The sequence below is a fragment of the Pavona decussata genome, unplaced genomic scaffold (assembly GCF_977016875.1).
Source record: "Pavona decussata unplaced genomic scaffold, jaPavDecu1.1 SCAFFOLD_269, whole genome shotgun sequence".
NCBI classification, from domain to species: Eukaryota; Metazoa; Cnidaria; class Anthozoa; order Scleractinia; family Agariciidae; genus Pavona; species Pavona decussata.
Genome location: NW_028145671.1, coordinates 1 through 22,500, shown reverse-complemented (window position 1 = coordinate 22,500; position 22,500 = coordinate 1). Strand labels below are relative to the sequence as shown.

The 22,500-nt window shown below is 38.6% G+C and overlaps 1 protein-coding gene and 1 long non-coding RNA gene across 3 annotated transcripts; one reads left to right on the top strand and one right to left on the bottom strand.

Annotated features, from left to right (window-relative positions):
- Nucleotides 1-4,448: 4,448 nt before the first annotated feature.
- On the bottom strand, nucleotides 4,449-5,092 carry LOC146455786 (uncharacterized). The gene is made up of 2 exons (XR_014858950.1): nucleotides 4,883-5,092; nucleotides 4,449-4,639 (listed from the first exon to the last, which is right to left on the bottom strand). It is a non-coding gene; the product is annotated as an uncharacterized LOC146455786 (long non-coding RNA).
- An 8,594-nt stretch (nucleotides 5,093-13,686) lies between these two features.
- LOC146455785 (histamine H2 receptor-like) lies at nucleotides 13,687-18,313 on the top strand. 2 transcript variants are annotated; one of them, XM_085093772.1, is made up of 2 exons: nucleotides 13,687-13,945; nucleotides 16,063-18,313. In XM_085093772.1, exon 2 carries the CDS (start codon nucleotides 16,125-16,127, stop codon nucleotides 16,959-16,961), a length of 837 nt encoding a protein of 278 aa, XP_084949898.1. In that variant the 5' UTR covers nucleotides 13,687-13,945; nucleotides 16,063-16,124; the 3' UTR covers nucleotides 16,962-18,313. The 2 variants fall into 2 exon arrangements, with proteins under 2 accessions (XP_084949898.1, XP_084949897.1); XM_085093771.1 differs by lacking the exon at nucleotides 13,687-13,945 and having other exon boundaries at nucleotides 15,602-18,313.
- Nucleotides 18,314-22,500: the final 4,187 nt, after the last annotated feature.

The following is a 22,500-nucleotide window of genomic DNA, read 5'->3' as shown; positions in this document are numbered from 1 at the left end:
GGTGCCCGCTCTCGGGTTTACTGTTCATAATAAGCATAGAAATTCTTGGAAATGCTATAAGAAACTCGGATGCGATAAAAGGCATAGATATCGAGCCCGGAAAAACCGTTGAGCTCGCACAATACGCGGACGACACAACCGTCATTTTAGAGGATTCGGAGTCAATACTCCATCTCTTTGAATTACTATCACAATTCGAAAAGTGTTCGGGGCTTCGAATTAATGAATCAAAATCAGAGCTGCTCTGGCTGGGGTCAGATCGCTTCCGTAAAGACAAAATCCATAATCTCAAACTTAATGAAGAGCCTATTCTAGCTCTTGGTGTCTACTTTTCTTACGACGATAAGCTAGCGGCACAAAAGAATTTTTTTGATAAATTAGCCTCACTTAAGAAAATTTTAAATATTTGGTCGTCAAGAGACATGTCGATCTATGGTAGAATAAATATAGTTAAAACCCTTGCTTTTTCGAAACTAACCTTCGTTTGCAGCGTACTAGATTCACCGGACTCCTTCACAGGCGAAGTCAACAAAATAATTTTTGATTAAATATGGAAATACAAAAATCCGAAAATTAAAAAGACCACAATCTTGAAGTGCAAAAAAGAAGGAGGTCTTAACATGACTGATTTTGCGCTGTTCGACAAAGCTTTAAAGCTGTGTTGGGTAAAACGTCTGTGCTCGGATGAATTGTCCCCTTGGAAAATCATCCCTACATCCCTCCTTCCCAATGTTGGTGGAAACCTTCTGTTTCGTTGTAGCTACGACGCTAAGTATTTGAAATTAAGCGACCAGCTTCCATCTTTCTATAAAAACTTAATAATCTACTGGCAGGATTTCCGTAACTTGGACGCCCCACAATCTAAAGGGGAGGTGCTCAACCAAATAATTTGGAACAACAAATTTATCAAAATAAATAAAGTGTCAGTGTTCATCCGGAGCTGGCACCGTGCTGGCATTCAGCATCTCTCTTCATTATTAGACGGATCTGAAAACAACTTCCTCACTTTCAACAAGTTCAAGCGCAAATTCAATGTAAAATGTAACTTTTTACAGTACTATGGACGTTTGTCTGCAATATCTCACCAGTGGAAAGATCGCTTACAATCAATCCAGGTCACGCGTGAACAGTAATTCCAAGAATGAAATGAACATTCGAATTTCTCTTTGTAATGTCCGACGTGTGAATGAAATGTTGGACATCTCTCTGGAAATCGTTCCGAAAAAGACGCATTAACTGAAAAAAAGATTCAAAATACTTGGGAAACAATTGTTATTCTTGAAATATTCAATTTTGCAATGTAAAGAAAAATTCATAGCTTTATACTGTCAATAAGCTAGGGAAATTTATACGGGAACTCTGAAATTTTGAAAACTGACATGTAAATTTCAAAACTCCGTTCAAATTTCAAAAATATCGTTCACGCGTGACCTGGGTTGACTGTAAACATTTTAGATCCAGAAGAGACTGTTACTAACCAATTAGTCATTGAGAAGTTGACCTGTAAAGCGATTTATAACTCGTTATTAAGTCTTAAAAATCTTCCGCCCCCTACAGCTGACAAAAGGTTAACAAATGCGGTTACGACCTTAATCAGCGTCGCATAATTTACTCTCTACCGTTTTGCGCTACGAAAGAAATCAAATTAGCGATCTTTCAGTACAAGATTATACACAATATACTTTGCACCAATAGCCTATTGTACAAAATGAAGAAGACTAACTCGGCGGAGTGTCCCTTTTGCATTAATACCGATCAAACAATTTTGCATTTGTTCGTCAGTTGCCCCCAAGCCCAAGCCCTTCTGGTCTGAATTTTTGGTTTGGTATAACTACCGTTGTAAGACGACAGCTACCCTAACAAAAAACAATATTATATATGGTCTAGTAGACAATTTTACTTCGTGTTTAACCCTCAACCATCTCGTTCTTCTTGGAAAATTTTTTCTGTACAAATGTGCAATTAATGAAGCTAGACTTCATTTCGTGGACTTCAAAGACTTGGTGCAGGAAAAATTGATCTGGAGAGATATATAGCAGTACAAGCAAAGAAAACTAGTGGTTCTTCAAAAAATGGCAATTTTTCCTTTAATGCTACAAAGTCACGTTTAAGTATCATGTCGCGTTTTCTTCTATCTACGGTTAGCCTGATATTGCTGAATATCGTGTTTCTATAAGCAGTATAATTAACTTTGTTCTTTATGCTCGTTATTTCTCTCTTTCACCAAAGATAAGCAGAATTAAATTATATGAAATTAGACAAAAAGACGATTAAAATAAATCTTAGAAATAAAAATATATATTAAGACTCATTTGAAATTATCTATTCTAGTATACTATAATGTATAATAATTCTTTGGATATGTCAGATTATACTTTGTTCATTTATTATAAAGTACAGAAGTAATGAACATGTGAAAGTTTATATGTATTTTGTAGTAAATTGTGCTTAATGCGCAAGTAAGTAGTCCAGCTGTAGAGTTGTGAACTGTTGTAATTGTAACAGTAATGTCATTAGTGTAAGTACTTGTAACATTGTAACATAACGCATAATAAAAATTTATTTAAAAGAAAAAAACAAAAAAAAAATCAGCTGGAGTAGCACCTGTGGTGCTCTGTGGGGTAGTACGTTATCTTAACAGAAAGTCTGCAAGTCTGTGTTTCATAGAGCTACCCTTGTTACCCTCTAACACCTGTTTGACTAGTGTCTCCTTTACAATCCTGACTGACCTTTCAGCTGCCCCATTCGATTGTGGGTGGTAAGGCGGGACTAGGGTGTGTTAAATGCCATTTCTGTTCATGAACTCAGCAAATTCATTTGAAATGAATTATGGTCCATTATCTGATACTACTTCCTCTGGCAAGCCATTTGGGTAAATATCAGACGCAGCTCATTTATGGTGTGTCCTGCAGTGATTGAGGTCATGTGCGAATATCAACCACCAACAGAAAATAGTCACTGCCTTTTTGACAAAAATCGATGTGACTACGCTGAAAGGGTCGCGTAGCCCATTTCCAGGGTATCAGAGGGGCACTAGGTGGGGAGCTCCTCATATCCGAAAAACTGAGCATAATTTTATTTCTCTCTCAATCTCCTCAGCCATTTTCGGCCACCACACACAGGTGCGAGCTATTGCTTTCATTGCACACATGCCAGGATGTTCCCAATGTAATTCCTTTAGCATTTTCTCTCTAAACACTTACGGAATGAGCCCCACAGAACACAATTTTGTTCGCAAGAGGGTTTTTTCTCATCACATTTTTCAGGCCACTCACTCATGACTAAATCAAATACTTTGCTAAGTACAGGGTCCAGTAGTGTAGCCTTCCCAATATCCTTTGCAATTATAGAAAAATTCTTATCAATGGACCTCACACTGTAAATTTCACTTTCGCTGCCTATATTTGAATCTTCACAAGGCAACCTGGAGAGCGCATCGCCGTTATCATGTTCATCAGATTTACGGTATTCAATCTGATAGTCATATGCTGAAAGGATGAGGCCCCAACGCTGCATACGGGCAGCTGCCAGCGTGGGAATTGCGGCTTTTGGGCCTAAAATAGCTAACAACGGCTGGAGGTCCATTACTAATGTGAACTTTCGTCCATATAGGAATTGGTGAAACTTCTTAACCCTATATACAGTGGACAAAGCTTCGCGTTCCATCTGGGCTTAATTTCTCTTACTTGAGCTTAGTCTGCAAGAGGCATAAAATATTGGCCTTTGTCTGCCGGGAGAATTATAATGTTCTTATCCTCTTTTAAACCTTTGAGAGCTTGTTTCATCTCCCTGGTGATGTTAGGTTCAGGAGGCTTAGCCTTCTGGAGGATAGAGTTTACGTTTCTCCTGATAATGTCTGCCTGTTCTGCGTCAAGTGGTCTTATTGCAGATTCAACCTCGCGGCAGACAAAGGTCGTGCCAGTGTAGTGCTAGACAAAAACTCCTATGACGATAAAATGAAAACACTGATCGAGAAGGGTCCATACCGACTTCTTAATAAAGACCCAACGGATCGTTTGAGCCGAAAGTTGACTGAAAAGCTTCTGAACCTGAAGCGAGGTGGGCACCTGACAGAGTCCGTATATAATAAGATCAGGCCCAAACATAAGCAACCGCCTAGAATCTATGACCTTCCTAAGATATACAAGGTAAATACACCACTAAAACCTATAGTTTCTTGTGTGAACGATCTGTCTTCCTACCTAGCCGATGCGTTATCTCCCTTAACAGGGAAATTAAAGTATACGGTCAACAACTCAGCTCATTTCGTGTCCACTATCAACGGGGAAAGGGTACTAGAAAGCGAGATCATGGTGTCTTTTGACGTACAGTCGAACCTGTATATAACGGCCCTGTATTAAGCGGCCAACCTCTATTAAGCGGTCAGTTTTTAAAGTCCCGGTTGTTTGCTCATACAAACGCTGTATTTGTTACCTGTTTTAGGCGGCTACCTCCATTAAGCGGCCGCGGCCACCCTGTAGCAGTCCTATGTTTGTCTTTCTTTGTTATTTTTACCTGTATTAAGCGGCCACCCTTGAATGGAAACTAAGCCATATGTTATTTTAAGCGGTATTTTATTGTGTTTAAAATGCGATCCAGCATCACTATAAAGAAATAACATGTGCAAAGCTACTGTAAGCTGATACTCGGCCGTTTAATATAGTTAACGCTTCTCAGATGTCCGCAAACGTGCTGAAGTACAGTACCATATCACGAATGCTAAAAAAAAGGTTTGTTTTGAATATGCTTCACTCTTTAGCAAGAAATTCCTCTTTAATTAACTTGTTCTTCAGCCATGTGACATTGAACATTGAGCGTAACAACTATGAAATGACGGAATGAGATCTTTTGTTGTGAATTGTAAGTCATAGAAATAGAGCACTGTGTACCGTAGGAGAGTAGAGGACAATTTATTGTATAGTACTTTTACACAATGTTACGTATATTATACCGTTAAGTTACAAGTTGGCACTGAACTTTGTTTAAGGTATTGATCACTTGAAAGAGTGTTGATTGTCCTATTGTTTCCTTGCATGAAGTGTTTTTGTATGATACGCCATTAAAATTTACATTAGACCACGCCCAGTGAGTATTTTTAGCAATCCTGTATTAAGCGGCCATCTGTGTTAAGCGGCCAGTTACTCAAGTCCCGAGGGTGGCCGTTATATACAGGTTCGACTGTAGAATCACTGTTCACAAACGTACCAAACGAAGGCGTGGTACAGGCCGCGTTACGGAAACTAGAGGCTGACCCGTGTCTTGCTAACCGCACGACTTTAACACCTACACAGATTCCGGATCTCTTGGAGTTCGTTCTAAGATCCACATAATTCCAGTATGATGGATTAATTTATGAGCAACAAGAGGGAGCAGCCTTGGGTAGCCCAGTATCCGCTGCCATAGCTAACCTCTACATGGAGGATTTTGAAGAACAAGCTTTGACTTCCACGCCTTGTATGCCTAAGATTTGGAAACGCTATGTGGATGACACCTTTACCATCTTGAGTCGTGACAAAGTTGACATTTCCCGCAACACCTTAATAGTCAACAACCGACGATCCGCTCACTATGGAAACTGAGACCAAGAACACCATACCCTTTCTTGACACTTTGGTATGTAGAGATTCGGATGGCTACCTCTCTACCAGTGTTTACAGAAAGCCTACAAACATTAAACAGTACTTATCGCATGATTCACACCACCCACAATCTGTAAAACGCAGTATTGTCAAGTGCCTGTACGATAGATCGAAACACCTCATAACTAAACCACCATTTATATCACAAGAAAAGAAACATCTCTAATCAGTTCTTGTTTCTAACGGTTATCGTTTGTGAAAAACATTACGAAAACAAAGAAACAAACAGCCACAAAAGAACCTGCGCCTGACATTAAATCTACTGCGGTGCTACCATACGTCAAAGGGTTATCAGAGGCTCTTCACCGTTGCCTACAACAGCAAGGCATACAGACAGTTTTCAGATCTGACACAACACTTAGATCACACCTAGTGCGACCTAAGGACACTGCCGATCCTGCAAAACACGACGGATTAGTCTACAAGATTCCCTGCGAGTTTGGCAAGGTCTATATTGGAGAGACGGGAAGATCTATTCACGAAAGGATTAAAGAACACGATAGAGACATACGGCTTGCTCGAACCCAATCCTCCGCCGTTTCAGAACACAGAAATGCGACGGGCCACTATCTGCTCTGGGATGAGGTTAAGTTTGTTGACCGAGACCCACATTGGTACACCCGGAGGGTAAAAGAGGCTATTCACATAAGACTTCACCCTGACAACATCAACAGGGATACTGGAATTGAAATTTTAGAAGCGTGGATACCCACGATCAAAGAACACAGCAGCCGATCGGTACCAAGGCGGACCGCCGAGGGAACAATTTCTAGCCTGAACGACAAGGATTGAAATTCTCCAATCAACAACAACCTAAGAGCGAATCGAAACGCACCAATCAATACAAACCAAGGTGCTACTTATACTGTTACGCAATCAGTCGACAGCATCGCCTGATGAAGACCAGCAGTATAGCGGTCGAAACGTCGCGATCCACATCTTTGTGACTCAATCGTGAGATAAACGATTAACTCAGCTATCATTTTAAACCTCGATGACGAACACCTTTTATAATATTGACATAATGATTGTTCATTGTTTTTACTGCTTTGTCCTGTTAGCTTGTTCACTTGACTGCTTTCACTGCCTGTTGGGTGAAACTCTTGGGTGGTCCTATCCGCCACAATGCTACAAGCCCTTTCAAAAGTGAAGCTCTCAGTGTTCAAAAGTTTGTTTTGTATCTTGATGTTGCTCAGCCCACACACGAAACGGTCTCATAAGGTGCGATCCAGAAATTCACCATAATTGCAATGGAAGCACTTCCCTCTCCCGTTGTCTCCACGACGTTATTAGCGGTAAAGAACATTTCCTTCCTCTCTACATGTTTCGCGCTCGGCGTTGAACTTGCCTAGACGCCCAAATAGTTCACCCGCACTAATGCTGGTCATCCTGTACGCCACAACACACACAGTGTTGTCTAAAAACCATACACTATTGAACTCTGTAGAGAAAATCCCAATTCCCGTCGCCAAAATTTGATATTTTGTCTAAAACACACCAGACAACATGGCGGTTCTTTCGTGGTTCTGAACAACAACTTTATTGTACAGCATTCTGGGTACTTAATGTAATGTATTACACTAAGCATTCTGGGTACTAAATATATTACAGTACAATACTAATACCTTCGTGCATTGACAAATTGATCACGATAAGGCACCTTACAACAAGGGAAAGCCTTAAGCCATCATTCGTCCTTGACATCAGTTCACTGATGGAGTAATGTGAAAACTAAACTGTAACTGGGTAGTTTGTCGTTTGTGTAAAAGTAAAACGAGTTAAAATAATCGCGAAGTAACACAAATGAAATAAAGGTTTCAAGTGACGTTTTCGTTGGCGTTGCCGTCTTGCATTCGTAAGGTCCCTAATGATAGATAAGCAACGCGGCGCTACGGCTTAGATACAGACAAGTTGTAACTTTGAAGCAAATACATTTTATGCTTAACTATTTTGGGGGGTTTTGTTGTCACATCAGTGTACTTTGTCGATTACCAAATTATGTCATGGTATGGTAAGATACGAATATCACTGTGTTTACTTAAAAATTTTCTTTCTTCTCCGATATAATCTAACTCGTGTACAAAATCATGTTTTCCATGCCTGAAACCAAGCCGAAAAATTCCACTGAACCTAGCGCAATACAGAAAGTGTCCAGTGCACTGTGGGTGCAGTTGGCTTTGCTATCTACCATATGGTATAGTGCTGGTTTTGAACACTCCGGGCAGAAGAAGTGAAATGCATCCCTTCTCCTTGCCAGAGAATCGGCTACAGCAACTTTACTTTTACTTAAATTCCTCATTAAGCCCCATTCTTTAATACTGGAAGATCAGAGACGTGAGACAAACAGTGAAGGAAACAGTGAGACAACTATGCTGCTTTTCATGCATATGCGGTTAAACATCGAGACACATTTAACATGTTGAGTGACATTGTTAGCTGTAGCTTTTTTTTTTTTAATCATCTTTAGTTTGTTTCTTTTCAAAGGATATTTGCAATAATACATTTTACAATACTAACATAAAACTATTGATAGTAATATTACATTGTTAACAAAGTATTACATAGTAATATGACAGAAATATTACATAGTATTACAACGTTAAGTTTACAACACACAAAACAACAAAGTTTACAAATACTACATAAATTAAGATACAGGACATTTACAGAAAACGATCTTATATATACATTCAACAAAAATGTGCAAAATTCTGCCATTTAGCAAAGAAAAGCTTCTGTTGGCCCGAGGTGACCGCTATGTGTTTTTCTAATTGTATCTTATCCTGTACTAATATTTTAAAGTCAACAAGAGAAGATTTTTTGTTATTTAGCGCATTAACGTAAAGGAAATACTTTCCAAGTATTATGAGATGATTGAGGGCTAAACATGGTGGGTTCAGTTGGCGAATGATTCCATATATAACGTCTTGGGGGGAAAGAACTAACTGAAGGTTGCACACATTCAACAAACAAGTGTGTAACAGTTTGGTGTATTGCTGGGCAGAACGGACAGTGCGGAGACGAAACTTTTTTCAGTTTGTACAATAATGAGTTAGTAAATAAGATATGGTGAATGATTTTGTATTGGAACATAATTAATTTTGTTTCTTTTGTAGCTTTAAATGGTAAAAGATAAATCTAAGAAAAATCGTCACGCTGAAAGTTATAATATCCAAACCTTTTTTCAGCAGTGGGAGGTGGTAATTTTTGCCGGGCAAGAAGTTCTTGATATAAAATGTTACAGGAGAGGGGTTTACTTAAAATACACGAGCCTAATGCAGGCGTTGGACTACTTTCATTTTTGAACAAAAGTTTTTTCCATTCACTCGGGATGGCCGATACAAGGCTGTGATAGTGTAAAAAATGACATCTTTTTATATGAAATTTATTGGCTAGCACTTCAAACGGAAAATAGCAGTTTTCCTGAATGTCGAAGAGATCTATTATCTGCGTGATGCCGTTTTGGCGCCATTTGGAGTAAAAAACGGATTTTCCCTTTAACCTTCATAAATCTGTTGTTCCAAATGATTTCCTGAAGCACTGCTTCTTTGTTTTCAGGAGTGCTTTGCTCAATTTCTTGCCAATAACAAATGACTTGTTTATAGAACAACGGAGTGTGTTTGTTAAGATTAAGAAGTTTCGTGTCATAATTACAATTAAACAGCTCTATTCCACCTACATTGGCTAAGAATTAGGTTGGAATATACTTCCACGGAGCGTCAATTCCGGAACAAAGGCGTTTTACCCAAGTAAGTTTCAACGCTTTATCGAAGAAAGAGAAATCTTTCATTCCTAAACCGCCTTCTTTTTTATTTTTAATCAAAGTTGTTTTACGAATCTTCGCTGGTTTATGGTTCCAAATAAAATCAAAAGTTAGTTTGTTAACTTCGTCTGCAAAATGCTCCGGGGTTTCCAAGACACTACAGACAAATATAAGCTTGGACAGGGCTAAGGTTTTGACAATATATTATTCTACCTTGTAATGAGATGTCTCTTTAAGACCACATATTAAGGGTCTTTTTTAAATGTTTCCAATTTTTCTGAGAATTTTTTTTTTAACAGCGGTTTCGTGGTTGTAAGAAAAGTGAACGCCTAAGGCATATACTGGTTCATGACTGAGCCGAAGGTTAAAAATTGCGTCCTTCCGGTGACTTAGTGATCCTAGCCAAAGCATTTCAGATTGCGATTGATTTATCTTTAATCCAGAACAACTTTCAAATTTGGTCAACAAATTGAAGAGGTTCGAAACCGATTGTACATCAGCTAACAGAGCGGTTGTGTCGTCTGCGTACTGAGTTAGCTTTACTTCTTGGTTAGCTTGAACCTTGATTCCCTTGATAATGTCTGAGTGTCTGATTGACCGAGCTAGAAGCTCGATAGCAATCACAAATAACATCCCTGAAAGAGGGCAACCCTGACGTACACATCGTTGTAAGAAAAAATGTTTCGAGGCGTGGCTGTTGTTGAGCACACAACTAGAAATGTTTTTATAGAATACTCCGACCCACTGACGCTGTTGAGGACCGAAGTTGAAGCTTGAAAGGCACTTTTGAATAATCCCATTCGACAGAATCAAAAGCTTTTTCGAAGTCCAATAATACAGCAATACCAGGAATTTGCATACTCTTGGTAAATTCCGTTATATCGGTTATTTGACGAATGCTTTCTCCAATGAATCTACCCTTAATGTACCCTGACTGGGAAGGGTGAATTACGTGTGGTAGCACTTTTTCTAGGCGTGTCGCTATTGTGTTAGTAGCGATCTTATAATCCACACTTAGCAATGAAACTGGGCGCCAATTTTTAAGTATTCGGTATTTTTCTTTTTCTTTGGTATTAGAGAAATTATTCCTTGTTTTTGGGAAATGATAGATGATGATAGATAGGCAACGCGGCGCTATAGCTACGGCTTAGATACAGACAAGTTGTAACTTTGAAGCGAATATATTTTAGCTTAACTATTTTGGCGGGTTTTGTTGTCATATCAGTGTACTTTGTCGATTACCAAATTATGTCATGGTATGGTAAAATACGTATATCACTGTATTTACTTACCTCACTTTGTTGTTATGGAAGAATTTTCTTTCTTCTCCGATATAATCTAACTCGTGTACAAAATCATGTTTTCCATGCCTAAAACCATGCCGAAATATTCCACTGAACCTAGCGCGATACAGAAAGTGTCCAGTGCACTGTGGGTGCAGTTGGCTTTGCTATCTACCATATGGTATAGTGCTGGTTTTGAACACTCCGGGCAGAAGAAGTGAAATGCATCCCTTCTCCTTGCCAGGGAATCTACAGCAACTTTACTTTTACTTAAATTCGTCATTAAACCCCATTCTTTAATGCTGGAAGATCAGAGACGTGAGACACGCAGTGAAAGAAACAGTGAGACAACTTTGCTGCTTTTCATGCATATGTGGTTAAACATCGAGACACATTTAACATGTTGAGTAACATTGTTAGTTGTAGCTTTTTATTGTAAAATTGGGGAAGGTGTTTTTTTGTTTGTTGGTTGGTTGGTTGTTGTTGTTGTTGTTTTTTTTTTTTTGCTTCTCATTATTCATCAGGGAATTCCACCTTTGCCCATTCCTCCTGGGCAATAGTGGGTTGGGCATTTTCTTACGGTTCATCTCGGGGTTCAGACATTAGCCTTCCACCCAATTAGCTCGGGGCCTTTGACCATTCCACTCTTTTCCTTACAGCATCGGCAAATACGATGAGTTTCGCATTGAGTACGTTTAGTTAACGTTAGGACATAAATGTGACTCTCTCTCGTCCGCAGATGTGACGCTAGAGCTGCAGAATAACGTATTTTTACAATACCACGGGAGACAAGACCGAGCTGGATCTAAATTTGACCTGAATTAGGTTAGAGGTTGTTGAAAGTAAGTCTTTCCTGACCAATTTTCACTTGGGTGATGGCAAGGGACCGGAGGGAGAACAGTAGCTAAGACTATTCAATACGGCCTTGGTGTTGATGGGTCTTTTGCCCCTGATATCGTAATTTTACAGCTTGGGAACAACGACTTAGCTTCTCTTTTCGCCGTTGAGACTTGTTCTGCGATCGAGGACTTTACTCGGTTGTTGTTTGAGTCTTACGGTGTCCGATTTATATGTGTCTGTCAGACGATTTATCGCGAGAATACTCAATCATTAAATACTCAAGTTAACATTTTAACTCAATATTTAAAAGTAGTGTTAGAGCCGATTCCCTATGTCTTATATTGGCGCCACCGGGGGATTTGGAATTGCAAATCCCGTTTTCTTGTTCGCGATGATATTCATTTAAATACGTTAGGGAAGTACAAATTTTTTCGCAGTCTGAGAGATGTTTGAGGGCCGTCGCGCCTTCATAATTAGATCGACTTTGAATGATACCTGCCAGTTCCCATTTTATTTGTTTATCAAGCCGTTTATCATTTTGTGCTTGTTCATGAGCTCTTGCTTATTTATTTTCTGGGTAATTCCCAGTTTTCTTTCAAAGCTCACTAGGTCCTTTGGACCAGGTTGGTCACGGTATTTTTTTTACCGTGCTTTTCATGGCTTTCGTCATGTTTTTGCGCTTTCACTTTACCACATGAGTGTACAACCCACTTGACCGCCCCTTTGGTGTGTCCTATGCACTCGGCTCTGTGACATTGCACTTTGTTATGGCTGGAACTTGGCATTTTTTGTTTCTACTCCAGTTTTTTCTTTGTTTGTTTAAACCTTGTGTAATGTTCGACCTGGTTGGGTCGGCATTCTGTTTTATTAATCACGTACTGCCCTAATCACACTGTCTTTCTGTGGCCAGAGCCAGATTCATCCAACACAGTTGTGTGGCTCTATACACTACGCTCCTCGGTTGCGTGGGACTTACCACAGTTATTTGCCACAGAGCTCACGTTTGACATTAAGCTGGTCAAACAGGCAAATGTTGCGATATAAATTATGTTTATAGAATAAATTACGTATTGCAAAGTGCATTTGCAATGTTTGTGATATTTCGACGTCCTTTGTCATGAAATCAGTCGTCTATAAATAGTATACACTCGATTGCAAAAACGTTGACACCTAAAACGGGCATAAACCGTGAACGATGAGACCCAGTGGCTTTATGGGTATAAGTGTACTAAATTTATTTACATAATACTCTATTCTCGTGCGACTGTTGATGACCAAAATAAGTTGCACGTTGTGAATGATGGAAACTGTCCAAGCTTTCCTTAAAGTGTCCAAGTTGGCCAACAAGGGCCAATTTGAGTGAAATACAATTCGAGATTTGCCTAAGTTCAAGCAAGCAATGAACTTAGGCAATATTTGGTAGGAAATAATTCAGAAGAATTAAGTCAGCACTACATTTTTTTATTGCAAAGAAAGAGAATGGTAATTATTGAGTATGGAAATGAGGTTATTGTTTAAACACAACCCACAAATCCGTTGGGTCTCATCGTTCACAATTTATGCTTTTTAGATGTCAACGTTTTTGCAATCGAGTGTATCTATCAAGGTGAAAAAGACACGTGTTGTTTGTTAGTTGTTTACGCTCTGATGGTTTATTAACAACTGAAGGTCAGAACGGCCTGGCCAGGCCCCTTTAATTAAAGAGACTTAGAATCACGTTTACAACAAACGTCAAAAAGTAAAATTAAAGTGACCATCTGACCACGGTTCCAATGTAAGTTGAGTGGTTTCGCGTTGCCATCAAAGGCCTGAATTATTTTACACTATTCTCATCTGTTTACTTATTGTTTTGAGGAAATTTAAACGCCAATCTGCGTTTTTGACGTTATCCTAAATTTCTCTAATTATCGGGTGACGTGCAAACTCGAAGAAGCTAGTCATTTGTATGACTAATGAGACTAAGCTTCTTGTATTCGTTGAATATTTCCTCTTGCGAAATAAAAAATACAACAAAGATAAACCGACATCAGGTTTAACGTCTACTTAACTTGATTGTTCTCCCTAGTCATTCAGATTATTTTTCTTCATGAACTAAATCAACAGTGTACCGGTATAGCTTATAAATTGCGGCGCTTCTTTTGTGTATGCATTGTAGTAAAATGGAGTCGAAATTATACGGAGGACAGATTTGTTCAGCAGAAATCACCGGAGGAATACACAGCCAGCTGATATGTCTTTCAGTGATAAACAGTTTTCTGTCCGTTGCTGCATTTCTTAGAAAAACTTTGATCACAAGGAGTCTTCATTTCATTCACCGTCAGAAAGACAGTGCCAGTGCACTGTGGGTGAAGTTAGCTTTTGGTATTTGTTATCTACCATATGGTATAGTACTCTTTTTGAACACTCAGAAGACGTTAACTGTATCCTTTCTCCTTGCTAGGGAAGCTACAGCAGCTTTACTTAACTTTACTTAAATTCCTCACTAAACCCGATTCTTTACTGCTGGAAGATCAGAGAAGTGAAACAGGCAGTGAAGGAAACAGTGAGACAACTTTGCTGCTCTTCATGCAATTAAACATGGACATACATTCAGCCTGTTACCTAAAATTGTTAGTTATAGCTTTTTTCATAATTAGTGGTACCGTGACTACAGCGTGTTCCAAGTTTTATTCATGTTGTTTGTACAAAGCCAGCTGCTTATTTAAAATTAAGGAAGGCGTCTTTTTGCTTCCCATTATTAACATTTTTAATATAATAAATTACGTATTATGAAGTGCATTTACAATGTTTCTGATATTTCGACGTACGTTGTTATGAAATCAGTCGTTTATGTACACTTTATCTATCGAGGTGAAGGTTATATTTAAAAACACAAATAGGAATTACAGTCGACTCCCGATAACTCCAACCCTCGCTGACTCGAACCTTGCGCTAACCAAAATCGATCTCGCCTGGATTTCCGTCATACATTTACTGCAATTTTTACGCGGGATGCCCTGAAGGGGCATACCGTGTCTAAAAACGGGTCGATTTCTTTTTTTTTTTTTTTTTCTTCCTCGTAGTCACAAATCGGTACATTAATTTATTCATTAAACTCTCCCCTCTCCTACTCGGGATGTAATGTTCTGATTGTCTTCAACAACAGCAGGCCAATCAACATCCATTCTTGTCGCTTTAATCGCGAGGGAGGGGACCCACTCAACCCTACCGGTGTGACGTCAACGCATCATTTGATATATTTATTAAGGACGGATTAAATTGTCGCGCCATATTGTTAACATGTTGTGGACTCAAGTGTGCCGTTTTCAAACGGAAATTTCACCATTTTGAAGCGGTGAATCGAAAGAATAACTTTTAAGAAGCACCCGACATTTAAAACGGTGGAAATTGGTGAGTTCCTGGCGAAGGAATCATGCTTTGTTTGACAGTCTTAGACCACGACGCGAGACTTAAAAGAGGTCATTGAAAAGCTTACATTATCGTAATGGAATTTCACACATTTCCGGTAATAGTCTGAGTCGCGTAACACAAGGTAAATAACGTAACGCGATCGTCGTGACTCAAACTATTCCATTAGCAAGGATAGTTTTATCAATCGGCGAAGCATACAGTTGGAATAAATGAATCAGCCCCAGCATCACGCGTAATGCCAGTATAGCAGGCATCTTGTATCCTCAGTAACTCGAGCGCTCGAAAACTCAAACCTCCGCTAACTCGAAGCAATTTTCGATTCTCTTCAGGTCATTTCTATATAATTTTACCCTCGATAACTCGAACCATGTTTTTCAAGACGTGACAGGTCAAAACAAACAGATCGTAGTCCAAAATATTGTAATTTAAGCCGTGTGTGTCAGTTCAGTTCAGGTTTCGCTGGTTTAGGGTACAGTAGCCCGACGTTGTTTTCTTTGAAACCTGCAAAGTTCGCTGTACCTGGTCTTCTTGCTGTTTTGATTTGTTTTGTTTCATGTTTTGTTAAGTTCTGATTTATAATTTAGAAGTATTGCTCCATTTCTCTCTACCTCTCTACAATTAAATTTTCTAAAATGTACTCTGTATGAATAGAAATATAGAGTAAACACCGTTTTTTGCCTTATGTCCGGTCATTTGTTCTCAAATCCTGATAACTCGAACTCCCGATAGCTCGAACCTTTCTCAATTTCCGTTGAATGTTCGAGTTATCGGGAGTCGACTGTTGGGGGGGGTTATGCCTATTGTCCTCACATTAACGTACTATTTGAATTTCCATGTAACGTTATGGTAAAATAAGATAGGTGCATTATTTTGTCTAGTCGCTTAGTTTTTTTTCAGTTGGTTGTTTTTTCGACATCAGGTTTAACGTCTACTTAACTCGATTGTTCACCCTAGACCTTCAGATCATTTTAATTCATGAACTAAATCAACAGTGTACCACGTGGTTACTTTGTGATATTAGACTTCTGTTATCAGATTATATATCAGCATTGATTATAAATTGCGGCGCTCCTTTTCCATTTCCATTGTAGTAAAATGGCCGTAATAAACTTAAGTGAAGATCAAGAGTCGAACTTATACGGAGGACAGGTTTGTTCAGCAGAAATCACCGCAGGAATACACAGCCAGATGATATGTCTTTCAATGATAAACAGTATTCTGTCCGTTGCTGCATTTCTGGGGAATGCTCTGATTCTAGTTGCTCTTCACAAAGAGTCTTCACTTCATGCGCCGTCCAAACTCTTGCTTCGTACCCTGGCGACAACTGATTTGTGTGTTGGTTTAATTGTGGAGCCTCCAGCTGTTATTTTTTGGATGTCTGCGATATACGAAAAATGGAACATTTGTCGCTACACACATACTGCAGGTTTTGTCACAGGATATATTTTGTGTTCAGTGTCTTTGTTGACGCTCACTGCAATAAGCGTGGACAGACTTCTTGCCCTGTTGTTAGGGCTCAGATACAGACAAATTGTGACTTTGAAGCGAACATACGTAACTGTAACTGTTTTTTGGATTCTACCGATTGTCTTCACATCGACGTACTTTATAAATGAGCAAATAATGTTATGGTATGGTACGATACTTATATTAGTGTGTTTAGTCACCTCAATTTTCTCTTACGTAAGAATTTTCGTTGCTCTCCGAAGTAATCGAACTCGTGTTCAGCAAGTTCAACCGAGCCAAACAGCTGCACTCGACATAGCGCGATACAGAAAGACAGTGTCCAGTGCACTGTGGGTGCAGTTGGCTTTAGGTGTTTGCTATCTACCATATGGTATAGTGCTGGTTTTGAACACTCAGAATAAGTTAACTGCATCATTTCTGCTTGCTAGGGAATCTACAGCAACTTTACTTTACTTAAATTCCTCACTAAACCCGATTCTTTACTGCTGGAAGATCACAGAAGTGAGACAAGCAGTGAAGGAAACAGTGAGGCAACTTTGCTGCTCTTCATGTAGTTAAACATCGAGACACATTCAGCCTGTTGCCTAAAGTTGTTGGACATAGCTTGTCTTCATAATTAGTGGTATCGTGCCCAAAGGGTGTTCCAAGTTTAATTCATGTTTTTTTTTTTTTTTTGTACAAAGCCAGCTGCTTATTGCAAAAAGTGAGGTGTCGTTTTTGCTTCTCATTGAAAACTATTTCAATATAATAAATTACGTATTATGAAGTGCATTTATAATGTTTCTGATATTTCGACGTACCTTGTCATGAAATCAGTCAGTTATGTACAGTTTAGCTATCGAGGTGAAGGTTATATTTAAAAACACAAATAGGAATTACAGTCGACTCCCGATAACTTGAACGCTCACTAACTCGAAGCTCGCGCTAACTCGAACCAAAATCGATTTCGCATGGATTTCCGTCATATATTTACTGTCATTTTATCCTCAGTAACTCGAGCGCTCGATAACTCGAACTCGAAGTAATTTTCGATTTAATATAATTTTACCTGCGATAACTCGAACCATGTTTGTCAAGAGGTGACAGGTCAAAACAAACAGTATTGTAGTCCAAAACATTGCTGTTTTGATTTGTTTTGTTTCATGTTATGTTAAGTTCTGATTTATAATTTAGAAATATTGTTCCATTTTCACTCGGCTCAGTCTCTAGCTGCAATCGTTCCTAAAATGTACACTGTATGAATAGAAAAATACAGTAAACACCGTTTTTTGCCTTATGTCCGGTCATTTGTTCTCAAATCCTGATAACTCGAACTCCCGATAGCTCGAACCTTTCTCAATTTCCGTTAAATGATCGAGTTTTTGGGAGTCGACTGTAGTTTTTTGGGTTATGCCTATTAATGTCCTCACATTAATGTACTGTTTGAATTTCCATGTAACGTTATGGTAAAATAATTTAGGTGTATTATTTTGTCTAGTCGCTTTAGTTTTCCCTTGTGTAAAAATATATGTTGCCCTTGGAAATAATCAAACTCAAGAACAACATCATTTTCACCAAGGACAACCGAGCAAAATAGTTCACTGATATTGGGGAAAAAAGGTTTAATTGAAGGGATGATTATTTAATAAACGTGAGCAGTAGAACATGTCTATAAACTTAACAATTAATCTGCGAAGAAGGGCACAAAGTTTGGGTTCATGTTCTATTTATTTTCTTCTTCTTAGAAACAATGAAATAAAAATGACGATAAAAGGCTGTTTATCTTTTTTCTTGATTGCATTGATATTGAAAATGTGTTCTTGAGAGGCGAATTATGCACATAGCTTCATGTGTAACTATAAAGGTTCAATGTTATTGGCTTCTTGTTAAACCAGCTGCTTATTGGAAAATCATTGGAGATGAAGAAATGATAAATGGAGATGTTTTTTTTTACGTCTATTGTAAACAGTTAATCTGTAGAGAAGGAAAGGAAAGAAAACGCTCACGTTCGACTGATTTTTTCCAAGATATTCACAAAAAAAAGTGACGATAAAAGGCAGTTTGTCGTCTTTTCTTAATGGCATTAATTTTGTGAATGAGTAGCGAGCGGCGAATAATGCATTAATTTCACGCGCGTTTTGTCAAAATTTCTACTAATTTCTCGAGCCGTTTAGCGAGGCAAATTAACACAAGGTTAGTTTATGACAAATATTGGGACACCAAGTACACTAATACGTTCGTTCATTTGTTGAAACCTGTCCGCAAAGAAGTCTACACCATAACTTCTCAATGGCAAAGGCTCAGTATTAAAAACGTTCTTATTTATGCCAAAAAAGTTGCAGTGCACTCACCAACTGTCATTAAAGCGTCAAATCGTAAATTACATATTAACTAACAATCATTCCAAGAGCGCGCGTTGGATATGAGATAAAAGATAGCCAACAAGCTTAGGGCCGAGTTGGCTAATATTCAACAACCGTGAGTGGAATAATTCTTATTAAAAACAATCAACAAGTATTGCTAAATCGTGCTGATTTCGCTGTGCAAAAACAACTAGAAGACAATTTAACGCGTCTGTAGTTTTCGGGCATGATGTAATGGCTCATGTACCATGGCCGCTAAGTCAATCAAATCCCTGGAATTGCTTTATACAATAATCCAGTTTTTAATAATATTCATCATTGGGAGACTTAATCAAGCTTAAGCTTAATTAAAGCTGCCGAGTCGATTAGATTTCTTTCACAAATCAGTGTCAAGTTTTTCAACATGGTAGGAAATGAATTACTTCTTTTGAATATAAAGCTTACTGTTTCTTGTAACGGCTGTTAGCTTACTAATTTCAAGAAGTATTGCACCTAAGGCCTGAGATAAAAAGTTTAATGTTCATTCGTGTATGCAGTTGTTGTTTCCTATGGCTATCGAGAGGAAAATAAAGTTGTAAACGCATTCTTATCTGTCTTCCAACTCATTTTTTTTTTTTTTCAGGTTTGCAGGATAAATTTCCTCAATTTATAATACCAAACTAGCAACTTTAACGTCAAACTAATATTAATAACAATTAGCAAAATGCCTTGGAACCTAAGAACTAAGAGGTGAAACGAAAGTAGCATACAAGGGACAAGTTCTCATGCATGCCGTCGGGAGTGAAAACAAATCATTAAGCTTAAGCTTACTAGGAAATAACGGAAGATATTTTTACCTTACTTCAGTACATATCTTGATTGAGACCTTGAAACCAATCCAACTGTTTCAACTCGGTGTCGGTCGGTCACAGTCAAATGCATCCTCCACCGTTTTTTTTTTTTTTTTTTTTTTTATCATGGTATAAGTAATAAGCTCGTTTGTTTATACATCCAAGAAACCGGCTGCGACTTTAGGAATGTGAGAAGGTATAAAACAAGTCTATACATGTAGCCGGTTGTTTTTTTTTTTTTTTTGCATCCTCCTTTGCTTGGTCACAGAACTTGATTCCAAGCAGCAAAAACCTCTTTGTCCAGTTCAACATGAGCAAGAAAACAGTGATTGCTGACAGTGTTCAATATAAACTTAAGTCTTACAGGTTACGAAAAACTGCGCAACAATTTTGCAGCATCATAACGTCCCACAACTGTTTTGACTTTCTCCAACAATAAGTAATTACCTTTCGATATTTTTAGGATATCGTGATCAGTTGAACCATTTCATCCTAACAGTGACAGAAAGTAGCTAAGAATTACGTTTCCGAGAACATGCCCGTAAGGAAACCCGTTTAAACGGTTTCAACATTTTCCCAAACATTCGTTTAACAAAACGTTCAACAAAAGTAGAACGCTGGGAAAATGTTGGATGAACGGATTGCTCAAACGGTTTCAACGCCATTCAACATTTTAAAGAACAATGAAAATGTTGAATAGATTTAATTCAACTCTCTTTCAACAAGCTTTCAACATTTTTTACGCTTTCAACAATGTTGAACGACCTGTTCAAACGCCCCCTACATTTGATCGAATTGGTTTTTGGAACTGTTGGTTATGAGGAGAGGGGAAAAGCGGAGTACCCGAAGAAAAACCTCTTGGAACAAGGACGAGAACCAATAACAAACTCAACCCACACATGACGCCGATTCTGGGAATCGAACCCGGGCCTTATTGGTGAGAGGCGAGTACCCTCACCACTGCGCGGTTCCTGCTCCCCTTGCTTCAATTTTTCCGCTAAATCGGTAACTGCCAGCTTTTAGGCCAAACCCTCCTTCATACTTGGCTCTAATATGCAACTTTACGCGATTTTTAGCAAAGTACAATAAAGGAATATGTTCAGTTCTCTATCTAGACCGGGAGGGGGCGGATTCGTTTTTTTAATATTTGAGCTAACGGCCTAAACTTCAGGTCTTTTTCGGAAATTTATCTGGGAACAATCTAACGCCATCGATTACTGTTCATTGAATTTGATATTTCCATGGCAACTAATTTTGGCAGGCCAATTTTTCAGAAAATGGAAAAGCCCTTTGTTAAGGTGACTCCATAAAGTTATTTGGCGCGTGGCGACTGGGTACTAAAATGGCGCGAGCGCTCGCAGTTTTCTAACTGATACGTGAATTTTCATTATGCTGGCGAGCGAAACAAGGCCAGTTTTAGCCTGAAAAGTAAGGCTATTTCGACGAGTTTTCCACGGTGAATTTTTCTGAAAATTGACCCAATGTAAGGATTTAGCTGGTATTTGTGCTCCAAAAATTCTTAGGGAGAATTATAAATGGACAACTGCAATAACTGGCAAAAACGAAAAATGCAGAAAGTGGTCAAACGTATGTACAGAATTTGTTTTGACCTTACGAGGAGATATTTTGGAGTTTCACTCTTCTTTACACAAAAAAAATAGCGAAATTTTGCCGCGCGAAATTCGGACAAACCTGTTTTGAAACTAGCTAGGAGTGAAGCAATCAACAGATGTATCATCCGCTGGATGCTATGGAAACGGGATTTACCAGTTTTAAGGGTGTTTTTAGCAAAGAATAAAGACTTAGGTACTCGAAACTATGTTTGAACCCAGATATTTTTACAGGGCTGAAAGAACCAGAACATCAAGAAAAATATATATCACTACCAGCAAAAACTGAAGAAATGGTATAGGGCCACCGTAAATGAAGAAAAATTACTCTTTTCCGTAACTTTTATGGTTTTAGCCCATATTGGTGTTTCTTTATTGGTTCTGATTACCATTCGTTCAATTTCGGTGCTTTCCTGAAGTTTGTGGAGAAATCCAGAAATCCAAGATGGGGAGTACAAGATGGCCGCCATTTGACAATTAAGATGTCATTACAACGTCATATGACGTCATTACTTACCTTTGCGAACCTCAAAGGAGACATCTTTGTACGTGCTATGTCTCCTTTAAGTATTATTGTCATAGCTTTTATACTTGCGAAGTTATGGAGGGGGATCTGACCCCTGGGCCAAGAAGACAAAAAAAATAATAACAAGTACAATAGCTAAAAACAAAACTGCAAGGCTGATCTGACTTCGTAAAAAACTTTTAAAACATGACAGCGACATAAAAGAGACCAAACCGAGATGCAAAGAAATGCAATCGTAGACAGCTTTTTCGAACTGGTTGGCTCTCGTCAGCACCGTGTAGCACAGCAAAAAGTAGAACAACCAATGCGAGTCAGTTGTCTACCAAATGCACGTGGTAATGATTCCGGATGGGCTCAAATATAGACGTGACTAATAACAATGAACAAAGCATCTGAAATATCATGTCATGTGGTAAAGGGCACAGCATATCGGATCTAAAAAGATCTACAGTCCAAAATAAAAGTAAATAATAAACGAAAACGAAAAGGGAATCCCGTTGTAGATATGGTTATACTTGTCATTGAACACCAATAAATTCTGTAAATAATGGAGGGAGGAATCTCTTGCTTGCTCACACTAGAAGGATAATTGTGCTGAAGAGGATTTTAGAAATTAATAGAAGCTGTCCTACATGGTTGTTGCAGACGGGGTTCGGGTTTCAAAACCTCAGATTAAAGAGCAAATTCTTAAAATCCGGCTAAATTTAGGCTAACTTTCCCGCCATCCCCTCCTCCTTGTCATCTTGTCAATTATGGAGCGTTCCTTAAACCTTAAACAACTTGTCTTTT

Excerpts from the sequence above, each read along its gene's own strand:
- LOC146455785 (XM_085093771.1), top strand. The coding sequence starts at position 16,032 with ATGGCCGTAATAAACTTAAGTGAAGATCAAGAGTCGAACTTATACGGA.